At 40.1% G+C, this 19,837-nt stretch overlaps 1 protein-coding gene across 1 annotated transcript in view; it reads left to right on the forward strand.

Annotated features, from left to right (window-relative positions):
- The window catches only part of MRPS27 (mitochondrial ribosomal protein S27), a 47,212-nt gene that overhangs the window by 16,291 nt on the left and 11,084 nt on the right, over positions 1–19,837 (forward strand). Inside the window, exons 3-7 of the mRNA XM_082012813.1 lie at positions 9,835–9,949; positions 10,457–10,535; positions 11,849–11,964; positions 14,808–14,910; positions 16,804–16,946. Of these exons, the coding sequence (XP_081868939.1) occupies positions 9,835–9,949; positions 10,457–10,535; positions 11,849–11,964; positions 14,808–14,910; positions 16,804–16,946 (556 nt within the window). The remainder of the gene's footprint in view (positions 1–9,834; positions 9,950–10,456; positions 10,536–11,848; positions 11,965–14,807; positions 14,911–16,803; positions 16,947–19,837) is intronic.

Raw genomic sequence — 19,837 nt, forward strand, 5'->3', positions numbered from 1 at the left:
AGTCATTTCAACTGTAAGCCCAGAAGTATTTTTAACAGAGGGAAATTCTAGCAGCTCTGTCCTTTACAGTCAATAGTTTGGGGAAAAGTTGGGCTTTTTATTATTGTTGTTATTTTTATGACAAGACTTTTCCTTTTTCCTGTTAACTATTGCTCATTGAGTGGATTTCAGCTTCACAGTGAAAGTAGTATGGATTCCTCAGGTGTGTGAGAAGAAAATCTGATTTTCCTGCTTGTCTTTTCCAAAAAGAATGAGAGAGGTTGAGGGTGTTGGGTAACAAGACACTCTATTATCCTATGAGGAGAAAAGCAAAAATACTATGCTAAAGTGTCTGCTTATTTGGTCTCTTTCATGGGGGATATATCTCTAAGTAACAAGAAGTGAAGCAAATCTCCCATGCTTTTCACCTCATCATTCTGTCTTGACCATAAAGGAGTAAAGCTAAAAATGGGGGTTGCTTGTTTCATAGTTCGCATTTGAAATAAAACTTCTGAATGTCCATTAAATGACCCGGTTTTATTTTTTGCATGAAACTAAACCAGGCACCATCACCTTTTCTCAGTACCAATATTTGTAACATCACAGTGTTCTTTTCTCTACCAGTCACACTGGGGATCCCCAAAAGGACAGTTTTAGCTTTAGTGAGCTAGCTGGCGACCTCCCCTTTAAACTTGTCTTGATTAAGTATTATGCTTAGAACAAGGAACCATACTGATACTGGATTTTTTTAATGTTAAGACCTTTAGTTTCTAGCTAGACAAGGCCTGTCACTGATGTCCTGTTATGTCAGGTTGAGGCATATGGAGGACCTTCAACCAAACTGTTACAGAAGAAATCCTGACTTGTGTTCTTTTGAGAAGTGAACTCCATTGCTGTCCTGCTAGGGAGTGCATAGTTCTGGTGTATTTTGAATCTACATTGCTAGAGGAGTTTTTTAGGAAACACATTTAACAGCTTGGAAGAGTTTTGTCAGGGACAAAGAGTGTACTGAGAAGCAGTATGTTTTTTGAGCCTAAGCTTTGCTCTTTCATTCTGGTTATGAGCTAGTTAGTATAAAGGTTCAAGGCATTCAAAGCGAGCCTGTGGGATACTTAAGTTAATCAAGCTATCTGAAGGATTCCTCCTCTCTGCGCTTTGCAAATTATTCTAGAGGGGTTCAAGGCTGCCTGGTATAACCTGATGGCAGAAGGTTGAAAGAGCTGCTCCACTCCACTTCTGTTATGTTCACTGCCTGTAGATGGAAGGACAGATGAATAATTCAGGTGCTTTTGAGAGCCGGGAATCCCAATAAATTGCTTCAAACTTGCTGTAGGCTGTGATTCTGTTGCTGTTACTGTTTCTTTTGTGGATAAGCAAAGCATTTCTTTTGTATTTCTTTGTATTTCTTTTTTCTGCTGTAAACTGCTTTTCCATTCATACATTGTTTTGAAATTTATAACATTTGTCTATAGTTGTCTAGGATTTTGCAACTATTTGATGTTACTGTTTTTTCTTTTTAATGTAATAAGGCTGTTCCTTGTGTTTTACGCACAAAGGTACCTTAAATCCATGAAAAGAACATTCAGTGATTGACAACAATGGGCAGAAGTGCTTGTTGTATCAGAAATTCAGCTTGTCATTTGTTAATCAACTCTAATAACTGGCTGTCAAAGTAGCTAGGTCAGTAAAGGATAAAATAGATCTTAGCTGCTGTATGGTTGATTGCTGTACATGATAGTCGTTGTTAGAAGGAGACTTTGCAAAGCTGAGCTTTTGGTGTAGGAGTGTTCTCAGTAAAAATAGCTGCTCTGAGACTACTGAATGGTGAATTCTATCCCTTCAGTTGTTAGGAGATGGTGGTTACCAGGGTGATATCCTGAGACTTCCTAAATGATTGTCTTGTATGTACTTCTATCCAAAGTATCTCCTTTCCCAGATCTTGTCATTTTACTAAGCGTAAGGGTTAAGAAACAGGTAAACCTGTAACATAGGGGTGGGCAGAAATAAAAGTTGAATGAGGTATAACTGGAAAGCAAGACCTGATACTAAAAGTATTCTTTAAATCTCCTGTTCAGCCTTGATGCTTGACTGTGGTTCTGTACTGTAGTTTCTCCATACCTAAAAACTGATCACGTAGGCCTATTTTGAGGCTGCATTCACCAGTGGTGTTGGAACTCTGTGCAATTCCTGAACAAAAGAACTACGTCCTCCTAGAAGCTATGCTAAGGCAGACGGAGGACAGGGAGGTGATTCGAGACAGCCAGCATGGCTTCACCAAGGGCAAGGTCTGCCTGATGAACTGTCTTAGGGTGGTTTCGAGGATTCATACGAAGGGTAGACAGGTATCGATGGACTACAAGGGGAAAAAGCAATAAGCATTTTATTAACTACAAGCGTGCATTACACTGAGAGTATCTTGCAAAGCAATTGTCTTACCAACCTGAAGACTGTGAAGAAGATGGACCATCCGTACATTCTTGTGTTGTCTTGTGCCACGTGCTCAGCCCAGCAGTTGGTAGGTGCCAGCTTTACGTGGGCATCCCTGTGGAGGCAGCAGTGGCCCCACCGTACACCAGCCCCCTACTCTTCCAGAAATCCTGGTATTTATACATTTGCAGAGGAGCAGATTTTGACACAAATGACCAGCGAGTGCTGAAACACGCCTCTTGTTGCTGACTCTCGACGTAGGGAGCCTATGGCATATTGTGCCCGCTGGTCAGGTGCACTGCACACACCATAGCCATCCCATCTATTGGTTCGTAGGCTTTGTACACACGGCATATTATCAATCATGCTTAAGCCAATAGCAAGATGTTGCAAGGATTCCTCCCTCCACATCCTCTCCTAGTATTGTTCAACTTTCGTATCTCTGTGGGAAACCATCTGGTTTCTCTCACCCAGCCTGTTATCTACTTCTCACCCAGCTGCGGTTTTCTCACTGTGCTAACTGCGACGGTCATGGACCGAAAGTCCACCTTTTAACCCCTCTGCTGCGGTTTTCTCGGCTATCTACTTCTCATTCAGTGTCCAACCACAGACCAAAATCCCATCTTTTAATCCCTCCGTATACACCAACGTCGTGGTCTTCTATGATGGAGAGACCATATCAATGGACTAGGGAGGAGCTACAGATGTCGCCTATCTGGACTTCTGTAAGGCCTTTGACACCGTCCCCCACAACATCCTTCTCTCTAAATTGGAGAGAGATGGATTTCAGGGGTGAACTGTTGGGTGGATGAGGAATTGGTTGGATGGTTGCACGCAAAGTGTAGTGGTCAACACCTCAATGTCCAGATGGAGATCGCTGATGAGCGATGTTCCTCAGGGGTCCGTATTGTGACTAGTACTGTTTTAATCTCTTTATCAATGGCATAGACAGTGGGATCAAGTGCACCCTCAGCAAGTTTGCAGATGGCACCAAGCTGAGTGGTGTGGTTGACATGGCTAAGGGATGGGTTGCCATCCCGAGGGACCTGGAGAAGCTCAAGGAATGGGCCTGTGTGAACCTCATGAGGTTCAACAAAGCCAAGGTCCTGCACCTGGGTCGTGTGTGAAGGGATTGAGAGCAGCCCTGCCGAGAAGGACTTGGGTGTCCTGGTGGATTAAAAGCTGGACATGAGCCAGCAATGTGTGTTCACAGCCCAGAAGGCCAATTGTATCCTGGACTTCATCCAAAGAAATGTGGCCAGCAGGTCGAGGGAGGCGATTCTACACCTCTGCTCTGGTGAGACCCCACCTGGAGTGCTGTGTCCAGCTCTGGAGCCCTCAGCACATGGACCTGTTGGAGTGAGTCCAGAGGAGGGACACAGTAATGATCAAAGGGCTGGACACCTTCTCCAGTAAACATAGGTATGAGGGTTGGGGTGTTCAGCCTGGAGTAGAGAAGACTTCCTGGGACACCTTTCAATACTTACAGGGAGCTTATAAGAAAGACGTGAACAGACATTTTAGCAGGGCCTCTTGTGGTGGGACAAAGGGTAATGGTTTTAAACTAAGAGGGTAGATTCAGACTAGATGTAAGGAAGGAACTTTTCCCAATGAGGGTGATGAAATACTGTAACAGGTTGCCCAGAGAGGTGGTAGATGCCCCATTCCTGGAAATGCTCATGATCAGGTTGGACAGGGCTCTGAGCAACCTGATCTAGTTGAAGGTGTCCCTGCTTATTCAAGGGGGTTGGACTAGATGACCTTTAAAGGTCCCTCCCAGCCCAAACCCTTCTATGATTCTATTCTATTATTCTAAAAGACACTGTGCAAAAAATATGCATTCATGTGGAGGTGGAGCAAGCCTAATTTAGAAGAATTAAATTTATGGTCAAAGCAATCAAGTGCTAAATTAGTTTAAAATCAAAGATCAGGGAAAGTCAGTGAAAATTAATACAGCATAAGGGCTGAATGTGGGCTTTCTTCAGGGAGTCTGCAAACTGCTTTTCTTCTTGTGTAAGAGTACAATTCTGCCACAGAACTAGACTATGCTCTGTTACAGTTCAGTCGTCTAATTTTTTAAACCTGTCCTGTTACTGCTTTTGATAATGGATTCCTTTTACTACGTATGCTAGTTGAGTTTTTTATTTCAGCACAAAAGAAAAGTGTTCCCTCTGGTTTTGCTTGATTGTAGGCAGTTAATGCATGAGGTATTTCGTATAGCATTGATATGTTTATACATTAAATTTTTAAAGGATGCATACAAAGAAAGGTGTAGGCTAACATGGAGGCAAAGAAGAGATGGAAAAACAAATTTTTGTTCATGTTCAAAAGGAAATTTCCGTCAACAAAGGCTTTTTCAGGGCTGTTGCCTCTGACGCTGACACATGAGCAATGCCTCTGGGTTCATTTAAAATGCAGACTATTTTTCCCAAGATCCATGGCTTGAAATGACAAATAAAGGGAGAGTTTTGGGTGACGTTTCCTCAGCCTTCTCATTTCCAAGCTAAGCCTGCCTGGAATCTATTTGATCATTATGCACTGTAGCTTAAAAAGAAGAAAAAACCATGGCATTGCCAGGGAACTTCACAGCCCTGTATGACTTGTGTAAAATGTGGAGCGTTTTTGGACTCATTCCATTGAGAGAGCTTCTTCCTGGCTCGCAGAGGCATTTCTTACAATATTTATTCATTTTAAGTCTCCTTACATTCTGCTTCAGGACTTTTTAGAATTTTAAATGGATGAGAAGAAATCTGGCACTGTCCCCTCCTGATGAAAGCAAATGACCATATTTCTATCTAGTTCTAAAAGAAGTAAGAGATACCTGAAGTCTAGGTGGAAGAAATTTGTTAAAGTGACTGCCACTAGGTAGGTGCCGCCTTTTCCTGGATTAGATCCTACAAGAGGACTAGCAACATAGGAAACCTTTTTGGTTTTAACTCTGAGGAAAGCACAATAACACATCTAAATGATGTGTATTAGAAATAATGAAAGGATGGAGATTGCTCCATGTCCTTCTGTTGCTAATTTGTCCACTTCCTTGCAATGTGGTAGAAGATGGTACAGGAATGCTGAAAGCATAAGAACAGAGAATAACATAGTACGAGAGATTTTATTTAAGGAGTTGGTTTTCTCTATGATAATGTGAAATTAGCAAAGCAAAATGCAGGTGAAATCTAGAAAGTGTTGAAGAAATCTAGAGGCCTGAGATATCATACAGTTCTGTGCACTGGATGTGTAGATCATTACAAAATACCTTCTCCTTAGGTCAGACAAAGTTGGAGAAAGGAAGGGGACTCTTCATGTTTCACAGATGGGGGAAAAAGAAAAAATGGTGTATTGCACAAGGATAGCCTCTGTCAGTGCCAGGAATTGGATGGACTTTTAAAAAAGCCGCAGAGTACAAAACGGGAACTTCTGATTGTCTTCGCAAAGAATTTGAACAGATCTGCTGAGCTGGCTTTCCTTCACGGAGCAGAACTCTTCCTGGTAATACATTACTTCTGCAGCACTTGCTCTTCTGTAATACAGCAAATTTTTCTTCACCATCTTGCTCATCTGTGACTGTCCCCAAAGCAATGAACTCACATGTACCAAACGCAGGGAAAAAAATATAGTCTAGCATCTTGGTGCTCCTGTTTGCTCTCAGGGTTGCTGTTTTACTTCCCTTGAGAATACAAGGTATGTGAAAGCAGCACTAAAGTGCATCACCACTTGATGGCACCAAACAAATTTGAAAGACCATTTAAAATAAATACAGGGAAGCGACTCAGCTCTTCTGCAGTGTGGGAGGGCACTGATAGAAGTAAGTCATGCTTGCTGTATTAGTAGAGCACTCCATAAAGCACTCTCAGCGTCTGATAAACTTTTCCATTGTTCAGTTTCTTTAACACAGCATGAGTACTTCAGCACTGTTGTAAATAATGAGCAATGGGGCCTTGTGTGGAAAATCAATAAACTAAAAATGTATTCTTAGCCCAATGTGCTGTCCAGTTTGTAAGGAAGAGAGGGTATGACTTGCTTGGCTGAAAATGTTCTGGTTGCCTTGTACTGAGGCTGTACACTCACTGTATCTCTTTTGTTATAGTAATTTTGCAAGTACAAAGCAATGGTTTAATGAAAATCAAGTTCCTGGACTGCATAATTTGAAGAATTTTCCAAAATAAGGAGAATTCTAGTACCATTGCACTGCATGCTGTTAGATTCACAATAACCTTGGTATTTCAGAAACTCCTTGTCCTACAGATATTCCTCCTCTTGTTCCCTGTGGGGACAGATCTTCTCAGTTCAGTGACTGGAAGGATGACCATATTGATTCTTTAGCCATTAACAGTAAAATGTACCAACAGGGAGCTCCCCTAATACTGTTATGGATGCTTCTCCTTGTCTTTTCTGAGCACATTATAAGAATCTTGTCCTTCTCAGGTTTTTATTAGTTCTTAGAAAAATGTGTTTCAGCAGCAGACATCTGCAAGATAACCTCCTGGCCGTTCCATTAAACACACAGCAATTGCTAGAGGCTTCCTTTATTTAATTCACTCTGAATCCTCTGCTTTCTGTAGTTTTAGCTTCCTTCTGTCTTTTCATCTGTCCCTGAACATACTGCCTTGCTTAATTATATCATGTTTTGTGGAGAAAGAGAAGAAGGAAGATGTTTATGCTTGTCAAAATGACCAGCAATCTCGTCTTTTCCCTGATTCCCTTTCAACTAAAAATGCCTACAACAACGTTTGGTTAGTTTGTCTAGGTTAGCTGTAAAAACAGACACTCTGTTGGCTTCTCTTCTCAGCTAGCAGAATAGAGACAGAGTGCATCCCAGCATTACATGGATCAGGAACAATTAAAGATTGCAGCATATCTGTTTCCCTTTCACTTCCAATTATTCTACCACATCATGGATTAATGGAAGTGTGCAGTGTTGAGGGATCATGCACATGCATATGTATGGCATTCTTGATGACATGGACATGGAAGAATTTTGGCACCAGTTCCCTCTCTTCATTCCAAGCAACTGTTTTGTAATTAATTATTAGAATTACCTAGAAAATTATTTGGCTGAGAAGCTGTTTGCTGTTTATTTGGATAGTACCTACCACAGTGGAGACCTTATCTGAGCGTAAAGATCTTAGTAGTAACATACAGTAATTATATCTGATAGATCCTGTGGTTGTCCATAGACATACTCTCAAATCAGTGCTAGCCCTACAAAGGTGATGAAAAGATTTTTTTTGAAAGGGTTTTTAAAACATGCCTCTGAATTTTGTGCATATCCATTCCAGAAACTTGTGTTGATTGAGGATTACTTTCATTCTGTTTTTAGACTGCATCGCATTCCTTCTAGGCCTTTTACTGTCCCAAGTGCAATTTGACTTTGAAACCAAGAAGCATTTCACCATTACAGTAGGCTGTAGCATTCCCAAGGTGCAGGAGGTATTGGGAGTGCTCTCTTTCATGGAGGTGTACTCAAGAGAATAAATACAGCTCAGCAAAAAGGTGAATATTCAAACCCATTAAAACCTTTGATTTGTTGGTTTCGTTTTTTTTTTTTTAATGTTTGCTTCCTTCCTGTGTAACTAACTGGTAGGAAGGATGCCAAAGATTGTATCAAAAGAAAGGCCCAAGTCTTTAAGAGCATCTTTGTAATGTTTTTATAAGATAAGTCTATTGTTTTCCACTTGTGAAACAATATTAACCATTTAATGAAACAACTTTAAAAGATGCTGGCAGCTTTATTGCTGGGTGCCGGTGTTGCATTCTGATCCATCTTTAATGTCTGCTGAAACAGTCCATAGCAATTAGATAATTGTTTCATCAAAATATGATTAAATCAAAATGCCTGTAATTGATGCTTCCTTTAAGCATTATTGAAACAGGACTTTAATGAAAGTAAACATACATTCTTGCTGTTCTGAATATTTGAACTACAGAGGGAAGAAAATGGAAAGCAATTAGAGCAACAGAATAATGTTTGCAATTTAATATTCGAAGCATGCTTTTCTTTTGCTGTTAAATTCTAATTTAATGGGGAGATTTCATGTGCCGCTTACAAAACTGCATACTTAGACTTTATGTAGGTGTTTTTGGCACAGATGTCTTCTGCATTCTGAAGGCTCTCTAGGCTGCCGTACATTTCCAGGCTTGGTCATCTGTGTAGCCCACAGCCGTGGGATGCAATACGCGGAGAATCACTGAAGGGAAAAGAGCCTTGGTGGCCACGTTAATCTGATAAATGTTCTGGAAAGCATGGTCATTCAGATGGAAGAGCCAGCCCTGCCTCTAAATGGTGCTGCAGCTTGGCGTGAGGCTGCAAGCATCTGCACGTGAGCCCAGCTCAGTCATCGGCGTTTTCTACAGGAAGTGGCAGTCACTTCTGTGCTGGGGATGAGCCCATTTTTCATGCATACAATTTGAATTGAGGAAGGTTGCGTGCATTTCTCCACGCTGGGGTGTAAAATTCAGCCCAGGGCCAAGGCAGCAGCTCCTACCACTGGACTCTTGATTGGGTTTTGAGTCTTTGCCAAAGGTAAAGTTTCATGTGCTTTTTGTCACCACTTCTCAAAATACAAACAAAGTGTCTATGTCTGAATAAGGATAAAATAAATGAGGCTGAACTTAAAAGTCCTTAGGTTTACAAGTTGGTTGGGCGCTGGTGTAGATTGCCTGGGAAGACTGCTGAAGCCGTGGCATGAGGTGTCTCAGAACCGGTTGAAGAACCATCTGTTGGGAACACCTCAGCAGTGCAGGGGGGCAGGGCTCTCCTGCAGAGTTTCCCCTTGCGTGAGGCATGCCTCCCTGATGAAGCATTTCTAAGGCAAATGGAGCGTGCAGCAGCCCAGGGATGGCCTGCACTGAGGCACAATGAATTCTTAAGTGGTTGAAGTGAGGCGTGAGTTAGAGAGGGTGGGAGACACCAGATTACACAAGCTCTAAAGCATCAGACCCAGCTGTACTTTGATGTAATTCTGATACTTGCTGATATCATCAGTCATGGAGCAGTGTTGCTCTTTGATGAGACCAGCAACAATACAATGTTATACAACCAGAAGGACAAGATTAAAAAGCACTATGGTGTTTATAGCAATCTCAGTAGGCCTTCATAATTATACCAAGCTATTGTTTTATGGTATTCATCTTTTTAGGGGAAAGCAGAAGGCTTTCTGGAAAGTGAGAAGTTTAAAATATTACATGTTTGTGAGAAGGTCAACTTCCCCTTTGTACATGCTATTAAAGCATATCAGAGTTTTGTTTCTCTTACTTGAAAGGGCTAGTTGGAGCTCTTTGGAGAGCAATGACTGACTGCAAAGTCAGACAGATTTATATTTAAGATCATGAAAAGTGTGCGTTCTGAAACTCCTAGTTTGTTGATTACAGAATTTGTTTCTGTGATTACCAAGAGTTATATTATCACCTGGACCACCTATCATTCTTCAGGTTTCGGCATAGTCCAAATTGCTGGTACTTGAGAGACTGGACCATCCACAGCTGGATCAGACAGTGCTTAAAATACGGTGCACCAGACAAAGCCTTATACACATTAAAAAACAAGGTAAGTTTTTACAAGGAAAAGCCATGAATGTATTTGATCAGCTTTTTGAGACAAGTGTGGCTTACCTGGAATTCCTATTGCAGACAGGTCGTGTAGACTGTGGTTTTAAGTTCAGGTATTTCTTTCTCAAGACAAAAATCAATGTTGCACCTGAATTTTAGCTAAAGCTCTTTACAGCTTTTATTTCCTCTTCTTTCCCAGGAAGTTTTTTGTTTTTGAATAGTGTTGGTGTCCAAAGCATGCTAGGTGCAGGAGAGGCATAAAAACCTGATAGGCAATGCCCCTCCCAGTCCTAAAGGCTCAGATAAAATGCCAAAACAAATCCAGTATATCAAAAGTTAGAAGGCCTACATCACAAGAGCCGTGCTAATCTCCTTGTGTTGATTGACTAACTGTCACATTGCAGCAGTTTTCAATGCTGTGGTTCTGGTCTTTCTGATACCTGCAGCACTGTTTGGGAAGATCTGAACATCAAATTTTCACACTGATATTTTTTTCCTCCTTCAGGTTCAGTATGGAATTTTCCCAGATAATTTTGCATTCAATATTTTGTTGGATTGCTTTATAAAGCAGAAGAAATATGAGGGTAAGAAGATATGTACCAATTTTGCATCCTTAGTTGTATGCTGTTAGATTCTGCAGAGCCTTTCTTTGAATTAAAAACATTTAGCCATATGTTCTCTGAAGTCACCCTAAAAACATGCCTTCTTCATTTAAACTGCTCTTCTGCGTGTTTATATCTCATTTCTGTTGGTTTTTTATTCATTATATAATTTTGAAACCCGTGCAGTTCACAGTTTTTACTGTTATAAATCCCATGCCACATGTAAACCAACTTCTCCAGTCTTTACAAGTCTGACTTATATGCTACCAACATCATAGGAGTAATTACTGACAATGTGAGTGTTATAAGAATCAAAATGCATGTTGGTAGAGTTCATATTACCTACATTTAGCTATTCAAAACACTACCTATCTAAACTGTTTGTCTAGACTTTCTGTCTTTCACTGGAGGGAGCCAGCTATGCTGAATTGCCATGTTGAGGTTGCCTGTCTTTCACTAGGGACTGTTTTAAGTGTTGAGGTGAATAATTCTCTCATGTTTGATGACAAATATTTAAGATTTTAATTTCATTGCAGGTTTTCTGGTAATGTAGAGAGGGAGTGAGCTTTTCTTTGCATAAGCCTCTTGTAAAACAAATAACTGAAAAGGACAACAGAATTGCAGGACTTGTCTCTAGCTTTTATCGTGGATGTTTTGCTAAATGGCAAATTAATAACATCTATTTATTTTATTTTGAGAGCCCCCCCATCTGTGAATTCCCCTTTATTCCATCCATATTTCTTTTCTGTGGCAGGCTCAAGGGCTTTTGTTTAACAAACTGTCCTTCCTGACAGGGAATGTCACTGAAACTCCCTGTGGAGCTCCTCCAGAGCACTGTTTGCTGTTTGCTGAATACAGTGAGTGCTGTGGGTGATCTGTGACAACATTTCTGCTCCATTGTACTCTTCTGTCACCTTAAGGGCAGTGAATTTAAGCCAGTCTTCTGTTGTTTGTAAGCTAAACACAAGAACAAAGAAGTAGTTTTTAGAGATTTAAAAAAAAATGTTAATGATTCAAGGGCTGAGCAAAGAAGAGCCAATTGAAGAGTGTAGAGCTGAGTTTGGAAAACCCCTTTGCTGTCATCTCATGCTATTAAATCCATTCTTCCTTCTTGCAGTGTGTTTGAATAACCTAAGCAAGTAAAACTAATTCTATACTACTAGTCACAGGAAATCTTTAACTTTCTAACTACTTCAAAACACGTTCTAGCAATAAAGTATTAGCGAACATGAGTGGGTGCGACAGGGAGCTGTGTAAATTTGCACTTGCTGATAATGTATTGTTTTCCTCCGTAGATGCTATGTCAGTAGTAACAGAGATCATGCTGCAAGAAAGTTTTGATGAATTCTCAACACAGCTCCTTTCTCTCTATGTTTTATACCAGTATCTGGCAACCAAGTCTGAACGTACGGTAAGCTGACCACACTCAAAATGATACACAAAGTCTCCATTTCTAACTGTCGTGGTGCAGTCAGTTGGACATTCAATCCTGAATATGTAGTATTTCCCCTAAGTTTACCTGGAAAAAATAAATACTCCTTTTTTTTTTTCATTGTTTTTATAACTGCAGAAGAAATTAAAAAAAAGAAACAATAAAATAGGAAGGCTGTCAAATAAATTGTCACCACTTTTGCTGCTCCCTCTGAAAGGGAAGATGTGTTGGGATTTTCAGATATAATGTATGCCCATTGGAAGGTTATGAAATGACATTTTAGTTCAGTTCAAAGAGGGATCTATTGGTTAACACAAAAAAAATAGCGTCACCTATTGTGTAGGACTGTTAAGGTGAGTATTGCTCACCATTAGAGCTTGGTAATGATGTTGTTGCAGTCTTATAAAGCATTTTCACTAGAGTTTTTACTGTCCCATTTGGCTTTGGATGTATTGTTTCTAGTATGTATTTGTTTTAAAACTAAATCCATTATATCTTTCCTGTCTTCAAGGGTTAGGGGTTCCTTATTCACATCTAGCTTGCTTAAGACCAACATGACAGTTCAGGCTCTTGGAAGTGGCATTATTCTACCTTTGCAGAAGGTGCTCAGTTAGGTATCGGCAAAGGGCTCTGCCCATGTCCATCATTTTAGGCAGCTACTTTTCATGTAGTTTGGCACAAACCTTCAATATCATGTTGTTATCCATAAGGAACATGCTTGAAGCCTCCATTTGTCTTATATGAAGCATCTTCCTAAATACACATTACAGATGCCTTAATGTTTTACTCAGTTGGGTTGTAATTTCAGTTTTCACTATAGAAAACAGATGTGCATTTGCCCTGTTCTGTATTCTCCTTCATTCCCTAAAAGTCAAGTATGCTTGATCACTTGTATAGGAAGAGCAGAGGGACCAAAATTTTGTTTTGCCATTGTGTTTGTGCATCCTCACTACAAAGCCAAGCACTTGTGTGTAGTGTTTCATAAGAGCTGAATATGCAAGCAAGGGTAGTGTGGGCATATGATACATTTAAGGCAAGCATATTTATATGGCTGTGACTTATTTAATATGCATTTTGAAACAACCCCATCCAAAGACAGCAATAAACCATATTTTTATATGTATACACCATACAGAGTACCATTCAACACCTCATACTGCTTAGTACCAATTTTCTGTGTTTGATTTAAGAAATTGTGATAGACAGAGCTATGAGATCTGCTCAGCTACTCCTGAAGATCCCATTCCCTTTTTCCAAGGTGTGAGACAGGTCAGCCAGGTCTTGTTAAAGACAGGCCCTTGGCCGCAGCTTAGGGTCCAGCAGCCTGATGAAATGATTTTTTTACATTTGAGAGCTGAATCTTGGGCAGTCTATGTTAGTATTTAATGTGTATAGCAGTGATGATGGAGAGCTTCCGTTTTTCTGCTGTTGTAAAGACCACTGAAAGCCTGACTGTTTTGGCTCTCCCCAGAAAATTTCCTCCTTGACTGCTGCAAACAATCAGTATGATTGCTACCTTCCACTGCAGAGGTGTTAATGTTAAGTTCTTGCGGTCCCTTCAGCTCTTGGAGCCAAGTGGGCTAGCTCCCAAAAGAACCTAAACTGCTAAAAGCCCTGTTTTTCCAGTTGCATCTGATTTTCCTGTAACATTCAGCTGGAGTGCTGAATTCTGCATGGAACAGCCCTATTTCCTTGTATACTCTTTCTGGATCAAGCAAATACCTTGCCTGGCTGTCAGGTGATGATATTTTGTATCAGATGATAACATGCAAATACTCGTAGCACCCATATGGAGACACAGAAAAATGCCATACCTTGAAAAGACATCTCTGAATAATGCATTAAACCAGAAGGTCGAACCTTTGTGCTTTTTAAGACTCAGTGTACCTCAGGGAATTTTTCAGAAGGCTTGTTCCTTTCACCAAGGATATTTGTTTCAGGTCGGAAGGTAATAAACACGACACTGAAGTACCCTGCCACAAAAACCATGTGTTAGGGTGAGACTTCCTCCAATCTATTGCCTTTTATAGCTTCCTTTTCCTCAATTTCTTAGCAATGGGAGTTGTTAGCTCCTTTCACTTGCAGTAAAGAGACATTTATCCTTGGTATTTGTGCTTCTCTGGTCTTGAAAAATGTACTCTACTATCCCATAGCAAAACAAATGTCACACTGCTCTTGTGGTTTTAATGTACTTACTGATTGGATGCCCTTCTTTAGCCGTCACTGGTGGTCTGGCTCAGACAGACTTTCCTCTAGCTGGAGAGACAGCTGTACTTTTAACCCTGGGCCATACAGTGGTCTTGGTGGGTTTCATATGTTCTTTTTACAGTGCAGATTTTGGACTCAGAGCAGCCATTAGCAGCATATTCTTCTCAGCATTTTCGTATTCTAGCGAGGGGTAGTGGAGCATGTATCTTACCACATACGTAAAAGTAAAGGCTGCTCTAGTAAGAAGCCGTGTAATTTTTTTCCTTCATCAGTGTTAGTCTGAAACAAGTGGTAGAGTATAACAGGCAGACCTTGTCCAATGTAAATTAGTATAACCCTCTGTCTTGAAGGAAACACACTGCTTGACTTCCATGCAAAATCTCAGCCACTCACATTTCACTCTCTTCTGGAAAGAGAGGAGTTCCTCAGTATAATGTGTACTCCTCAGTATAATATGTACTATCCCCCAATATATACATACTAACTGTGAACACTAGACATGTTTAATGATTCTTTACTTTATTGCTAAGACATCTGATGAAAGCCACGTGTGCTGTCTTTGCTGCCATTTTATGTTTGTCAAAGAACACTTACTTAGTTTACATTACTTGCAGTGGGAAGAGGAAAGAAATCTTGGTGCATCGCTAGTGCTTACCGGTCTAAAGCAAACAAGCACTGTTGGTTTTAGTTCCCAGCTATATGGCTATGCATTTCTTGGTAAGTTTTACCTCCCTCACAGTCATGTTTTCCCACAGTCATCTTCAGTGGCTGAATTAAATTGGCATCTTTGCTTTATTAAAATGTAATCAAGGAGAAGGGTAAGGCAGAAATAGTGGAAGGAACAATTTCAGAGTTAAGACTGAATCTGTTTTGTAAACCTGGAGGGTAATACTGATTTGAATGGTTTGGCCTTTATTGGACAGCTTCAGAACCTGCTTTAGGGCTCCTTACAAGTTGGGATTCGCAGCTGAAAGAAGACCTTCTTAAAGAACAGTAGGGTTGGTTTGTTTGTGGACCAAAAAATTTAAAAAAAAACACCCAAAAGTACAGAGTTCCATAACACAAATTTAAGGTTATGGACAATGCACTCTTTTTCTAGTTAGTGAACTTCTTAAAATAATCCTTAAACCTCAAGAAGTTCAGAGAGCACAGCCTGAAAAACACTATGTTTAGAAGACTTACTACTCACTGTAAAGTTAATGTTTCTGTTGCGAACAGCAGATAGTAGTGCCTTTATCCTGTATCTGTTCAGGAGTCTTCACTGCTAATGATATACTATATTATTAAAGAGTAGTTAGATTGGAGTCTGGAGGGGAGTTGGAGGGAAGGGGAATGAGGTAAGCAATTCTTGAATTTTCTCTAACCTTTAGAGCAATGTAGTGCAGATGGGTTTTATCCTTCTCTACAAAATGCTTATTTACTTGAAAGTAATTAATGAATTGAAAATTTATGATTATGCAGTTGTTCCATTATGGCATTATATTTTATTCTAGAATTTATTGAGAGTAATAAAAAGTGGACTTGTTCTTAAAATGTAGCCTCAAAATATGATGTGTAGTGGCAGAGTTAGGATGCTGACTCGGATTTATCACGATTATAAGACAAAAAACTCATTTTCAGTCAAAAAGGGGGATAAATGTGAAAATGGATTTGAAAACAGGATTTTCCGTAGAGCTGTAGTTTGTTATCCAGTGGAGATGCTGGTACAAACAGGGACTTTGCTGTCCAGTTGGCATTTAGTTTGGGGTGTTTTTTATGTCATATAAATTGTTTGAGTAGTGACTGTATTTCATGCTCTTGTCTGTGAGTTGTAGTACTTTCTTCATGACATTGACATTTAGTAGATCAAAACCTATTTACTGGTATGTCACATATTCCACAGTCTTGCGAACACTAATGGAACCAACCTCTAAGAGAGTGAAAGATGTCTACAGGCACAGAGTGGCCTCAAGCACCTCAGCTACTTTAATTTAGCTATAGTTCATAAGCTTTTTCTGTGCACTTACTACCTTACTTTTCCTCAACTGTTCTCTTCCACGCAAAGAAGAGTAAGGTGTGTTACTCTAAGGAACCTCCAGCAGAAGTAGGGGTACTAAGCTGTATAGTTAGCCAGAGCATGTGCTGTAAATACTGTACAGGCTGGCCTTGCCACATGTGTGAGTAGACCCTGAAGGCCATGGAGGTGTGTCCAGAGCCTCAGATTTAGTGCACACATGTTGCACAGTCAGTCCCTGAAGACTAGGGAGACATTTGTCACGGAGATCTTCAGACATCCTGCTCAGAGCTGCTGTTACAACTGCCAGACAAACAGAAAACCTGACCACTTTTCCTCTTTTCCATCTGAACAAAATTTTTAGGCAAGTGGAGAGGGGGAATGGGGAGGAACCAGAAACAAACATCTAATAGCTGCAACATTGGGCAAAAAGAAGGCACCTTAATAAAATAAGGTAATAGCAGTTCTGTAAGAGCAGCTTTTTAGAAGAGTGTGTTATTTTTAACCTCAGAAATGAAAACATTTGCTGTCACTTCTAAAAAACAGAGCCAACTTGTACAGATTCTGTTAAGACTCAAGTGTTGAAGTACTAATGCTGAAGTATTTTTTTATCATAGGGAAAGTGGAATTGAATAAAGGGCTAAGAGCTGTATACAACCTAATGCCACTGATGTGGACACCCGGATACCTGAATAGAGCCTTGCAAGTGATGGAGAATGTGGCTTCATTGTCAGGAGACAGCAAAATCTGCAAAGAAGCTGTAAGTGTGAATGCTATAACTTGCTGAACAGAGGGAATTTCATACAAACCAAAAGCCAGTAAAGCCTGTGAATTCTGTGCTTTGCTAACGAGAAGAGGCCCAGCAATACTTCTGAGGTCTTTGGAAGACAGGAGAAGTAGTAATGTTTTGAACAGAACGACTGCTTCAGTTGATGAGCCATTGATGATGTCTACTGTCATGTCCTTGGGAATGAGTGCCTGTTACTGCCACAAACCATTTAAGTATGTTTCCTAAGCCTTCCTCTCCCTATAGAGACACCTGGGTCTGTGTCACAAGAAGCAGATCTGTGGGTATGGGAAGACACCTTTATTTCCCAAGCTTTTGAACTCACTCAGAGACATACTTCTTAACAGTGAGGATGAAATACCACAGCTTGTTCCTCTCCTGTCTAATTCCATGTATTCTGTGCCCTCTGAGATTATTATCCTGAGTGATACTGGTCCAAAAACAGTACAGAGTAATTTCTGGAAGGGTAATAGTGCCCTCAGTTGGGAAGGATGGATAAATCTGGACCATTTGTGAGGTCAGCACTGACTAAGGGACTTGAGGCATCAGGCTGATCCTGGAATCAGACACCTTAGGAGGCATAACTTAGGAAACCACCATCACGTGAGCTGGAGCATAGGAACAGCACTGAGGTCTCACCTCTTCTTCTTATGTCTCTGGTGATGGAAATCTCCCTTTTGCTAGCATCACTACTAGGCTTGCAGTCACTACCTTTCCGTTCACAAACAAAGGCCAGGGCACTGCTCAGCAGGTTCTCCTATCTGTTGCTTCATGCTCGGAAGCAGCTCTGTGTAATACTGGACATTGCAAGGAAGTAAGTGTCACATCTGCAACTTCCACCATTTTGAGTTACCACTTCGGATGTATGGTTTTGGGGATGTCTTCCTTACTCCAAGCCTGAAGCACTCAGCCTAATACACCTGTGATTTTTTTCTGCTTACAAACCCTAGACAAATTAAGGAACTCCTTGGCTTGCTCTGGGTTGTAGGTGAACATCCTAGTGTGAAACAAGGCTGCATTTGTCTGTGGTATAACAGGTCCATAGAAGATCCCATCCTTCTGTGTACTGATATTGTAAAAATAGTAAACGCTAGTAATATCTAACAATGATTTCTTCACTGAGACACTTTTCACTTTGTTCAGTAATCCTGCAAGTGTCTCTCCACAAATCCGGTAGTAGAGCCCAAAAAGCAATGACCATGAGAGCCACACAGAAACTTCCCTGAAGAGATACTTGGCCTCATTTGGATTTTAGGTAGCAGTATATAAACAATAGTGCAAGTGACATAAGTTTCACCAAGCTGAAGATCAAGAGCAGGCCTGGATGGCTTGTTACTATAAAAGTAATTTTTCTCTAATGCATTATTTGTGACCCCAAATTGTAGAAAAACAAGGAGAATGTGTTGATCCATATCCTTCTCTGGTGTAAAGTAATTACAGTGTATTGTTATGCATCATCTGGCCTTTTCTACCTAAATGCTCATTAAGATTTTAATATTAAAATCCATACAAGATATTTTTAACTACTATTTCGAGCTCAAATGCAGTATTCCTAAGGGTGGAGAGTACTGACCAGGTCAATATTAGGGTCAGTCAACTTCCACTGAATTCAGCAGCAGATATGATGGAAAAAACCTGAAGTGTCATGAACCCTTTTTTCTTCTAATATACTGGGCCTCTCTCAGGCAGGACTAGGTTGACTGTTATGTAACTCTCATAAATCCGTATCATAGCACTGAGAAGTACAGGTTGTATTAGAAATCATTGTCCTTGCATACCTGCACAATCACAGAGTTACTTGAGAAGGACACAGACCTGGTTTTGCAAACTTGGTTCTTTTCCAAAATATAGGGGGGTTTTTTTGCTGAATAAATGTCATTATCTAAAAGGGAAGTTTTTGAATGAACTTTTTAAACTGTGCAGTTTTGATGTTAGCATTTTCAAGTGATTTGCCCAGTCATTATCAGTCACTGACTCTTCTTTCAGGCTTTAAGCTTCCACTCATTTCTGACTAGGAGAGTGTCTCTTTTCTCTCTGCCATTGCTATCTTAGCAACATAGTAGAAATAACTATTGTGCTATATTGTGCCATATTGTTTAACTGTGAACAAGCAAGACAAGTTTTGGTTTTGAATTTCAATTGTCTGATAAAGTCTCTAAATGACTCTTATGTATTTCCAAGCACATAGTTATTTCATTGTTTATTTCATCCTGTTTCAGTACTGCTAATTTAAAGATTACATTTCAGTGTCAAGAATGTTACTTCAAATAAGCCTAATTTTTATTCCTTTAGCATTATATACTTATGCTAGGAAAATGAAACCATAAGTATCAAGGTCCCTTTTGCTTGGAGACGGCATCACAGATTCAAAGGTTACACATAGTTATTTCATCCTAGTGATAAATATTCAGAATTAGAATTAATGGAAGGATAACAACTCTTCACATTTCTAAAGCTGAACTTTAAAATGCAGGTAGCCTCATCCAATAGTTCCAGTTATGGAGATCATGTTATTTGCAAAACAGCAGCAGCATCCATATAATTCCAGCAGTTCTATCTTTTGCATCAATACTCCATACAGAAATACTTCACCTCCCATTGTGAAACTAATGCATTCTTTTGCTACAACTGCAGTAAGATTAGGAGAGGGTGGTACTCTTACTACCTTGAAAGACAAAAGCATGAAGAGAACAGAGGTATCACAGATTAAAAATATACCTATACCAATAAATTATATGCCTACATTTCCATTTTTCCTGTTAAATTATCAAACTAATGATAGGAATGAATGTTCTTGTTGCTGAACAGGTGACTTCCCTGCTTCTTTCCACCAAAGAGGTACTTAGATGATCTGTTAGAGATTG

The sequence above is a fragment of the Phaethon aethereus genome, assembly GCF_964289735.1.
Source record: "Phaethon aethereus genome assembly, chromosome: Z".
Taxonomy (NCBI): Eukaryota; Metazoa; Chordata; class Aves; order Phaethontiformes; family Phaethontidae; genus Phaethon; species Phaethon aethereus.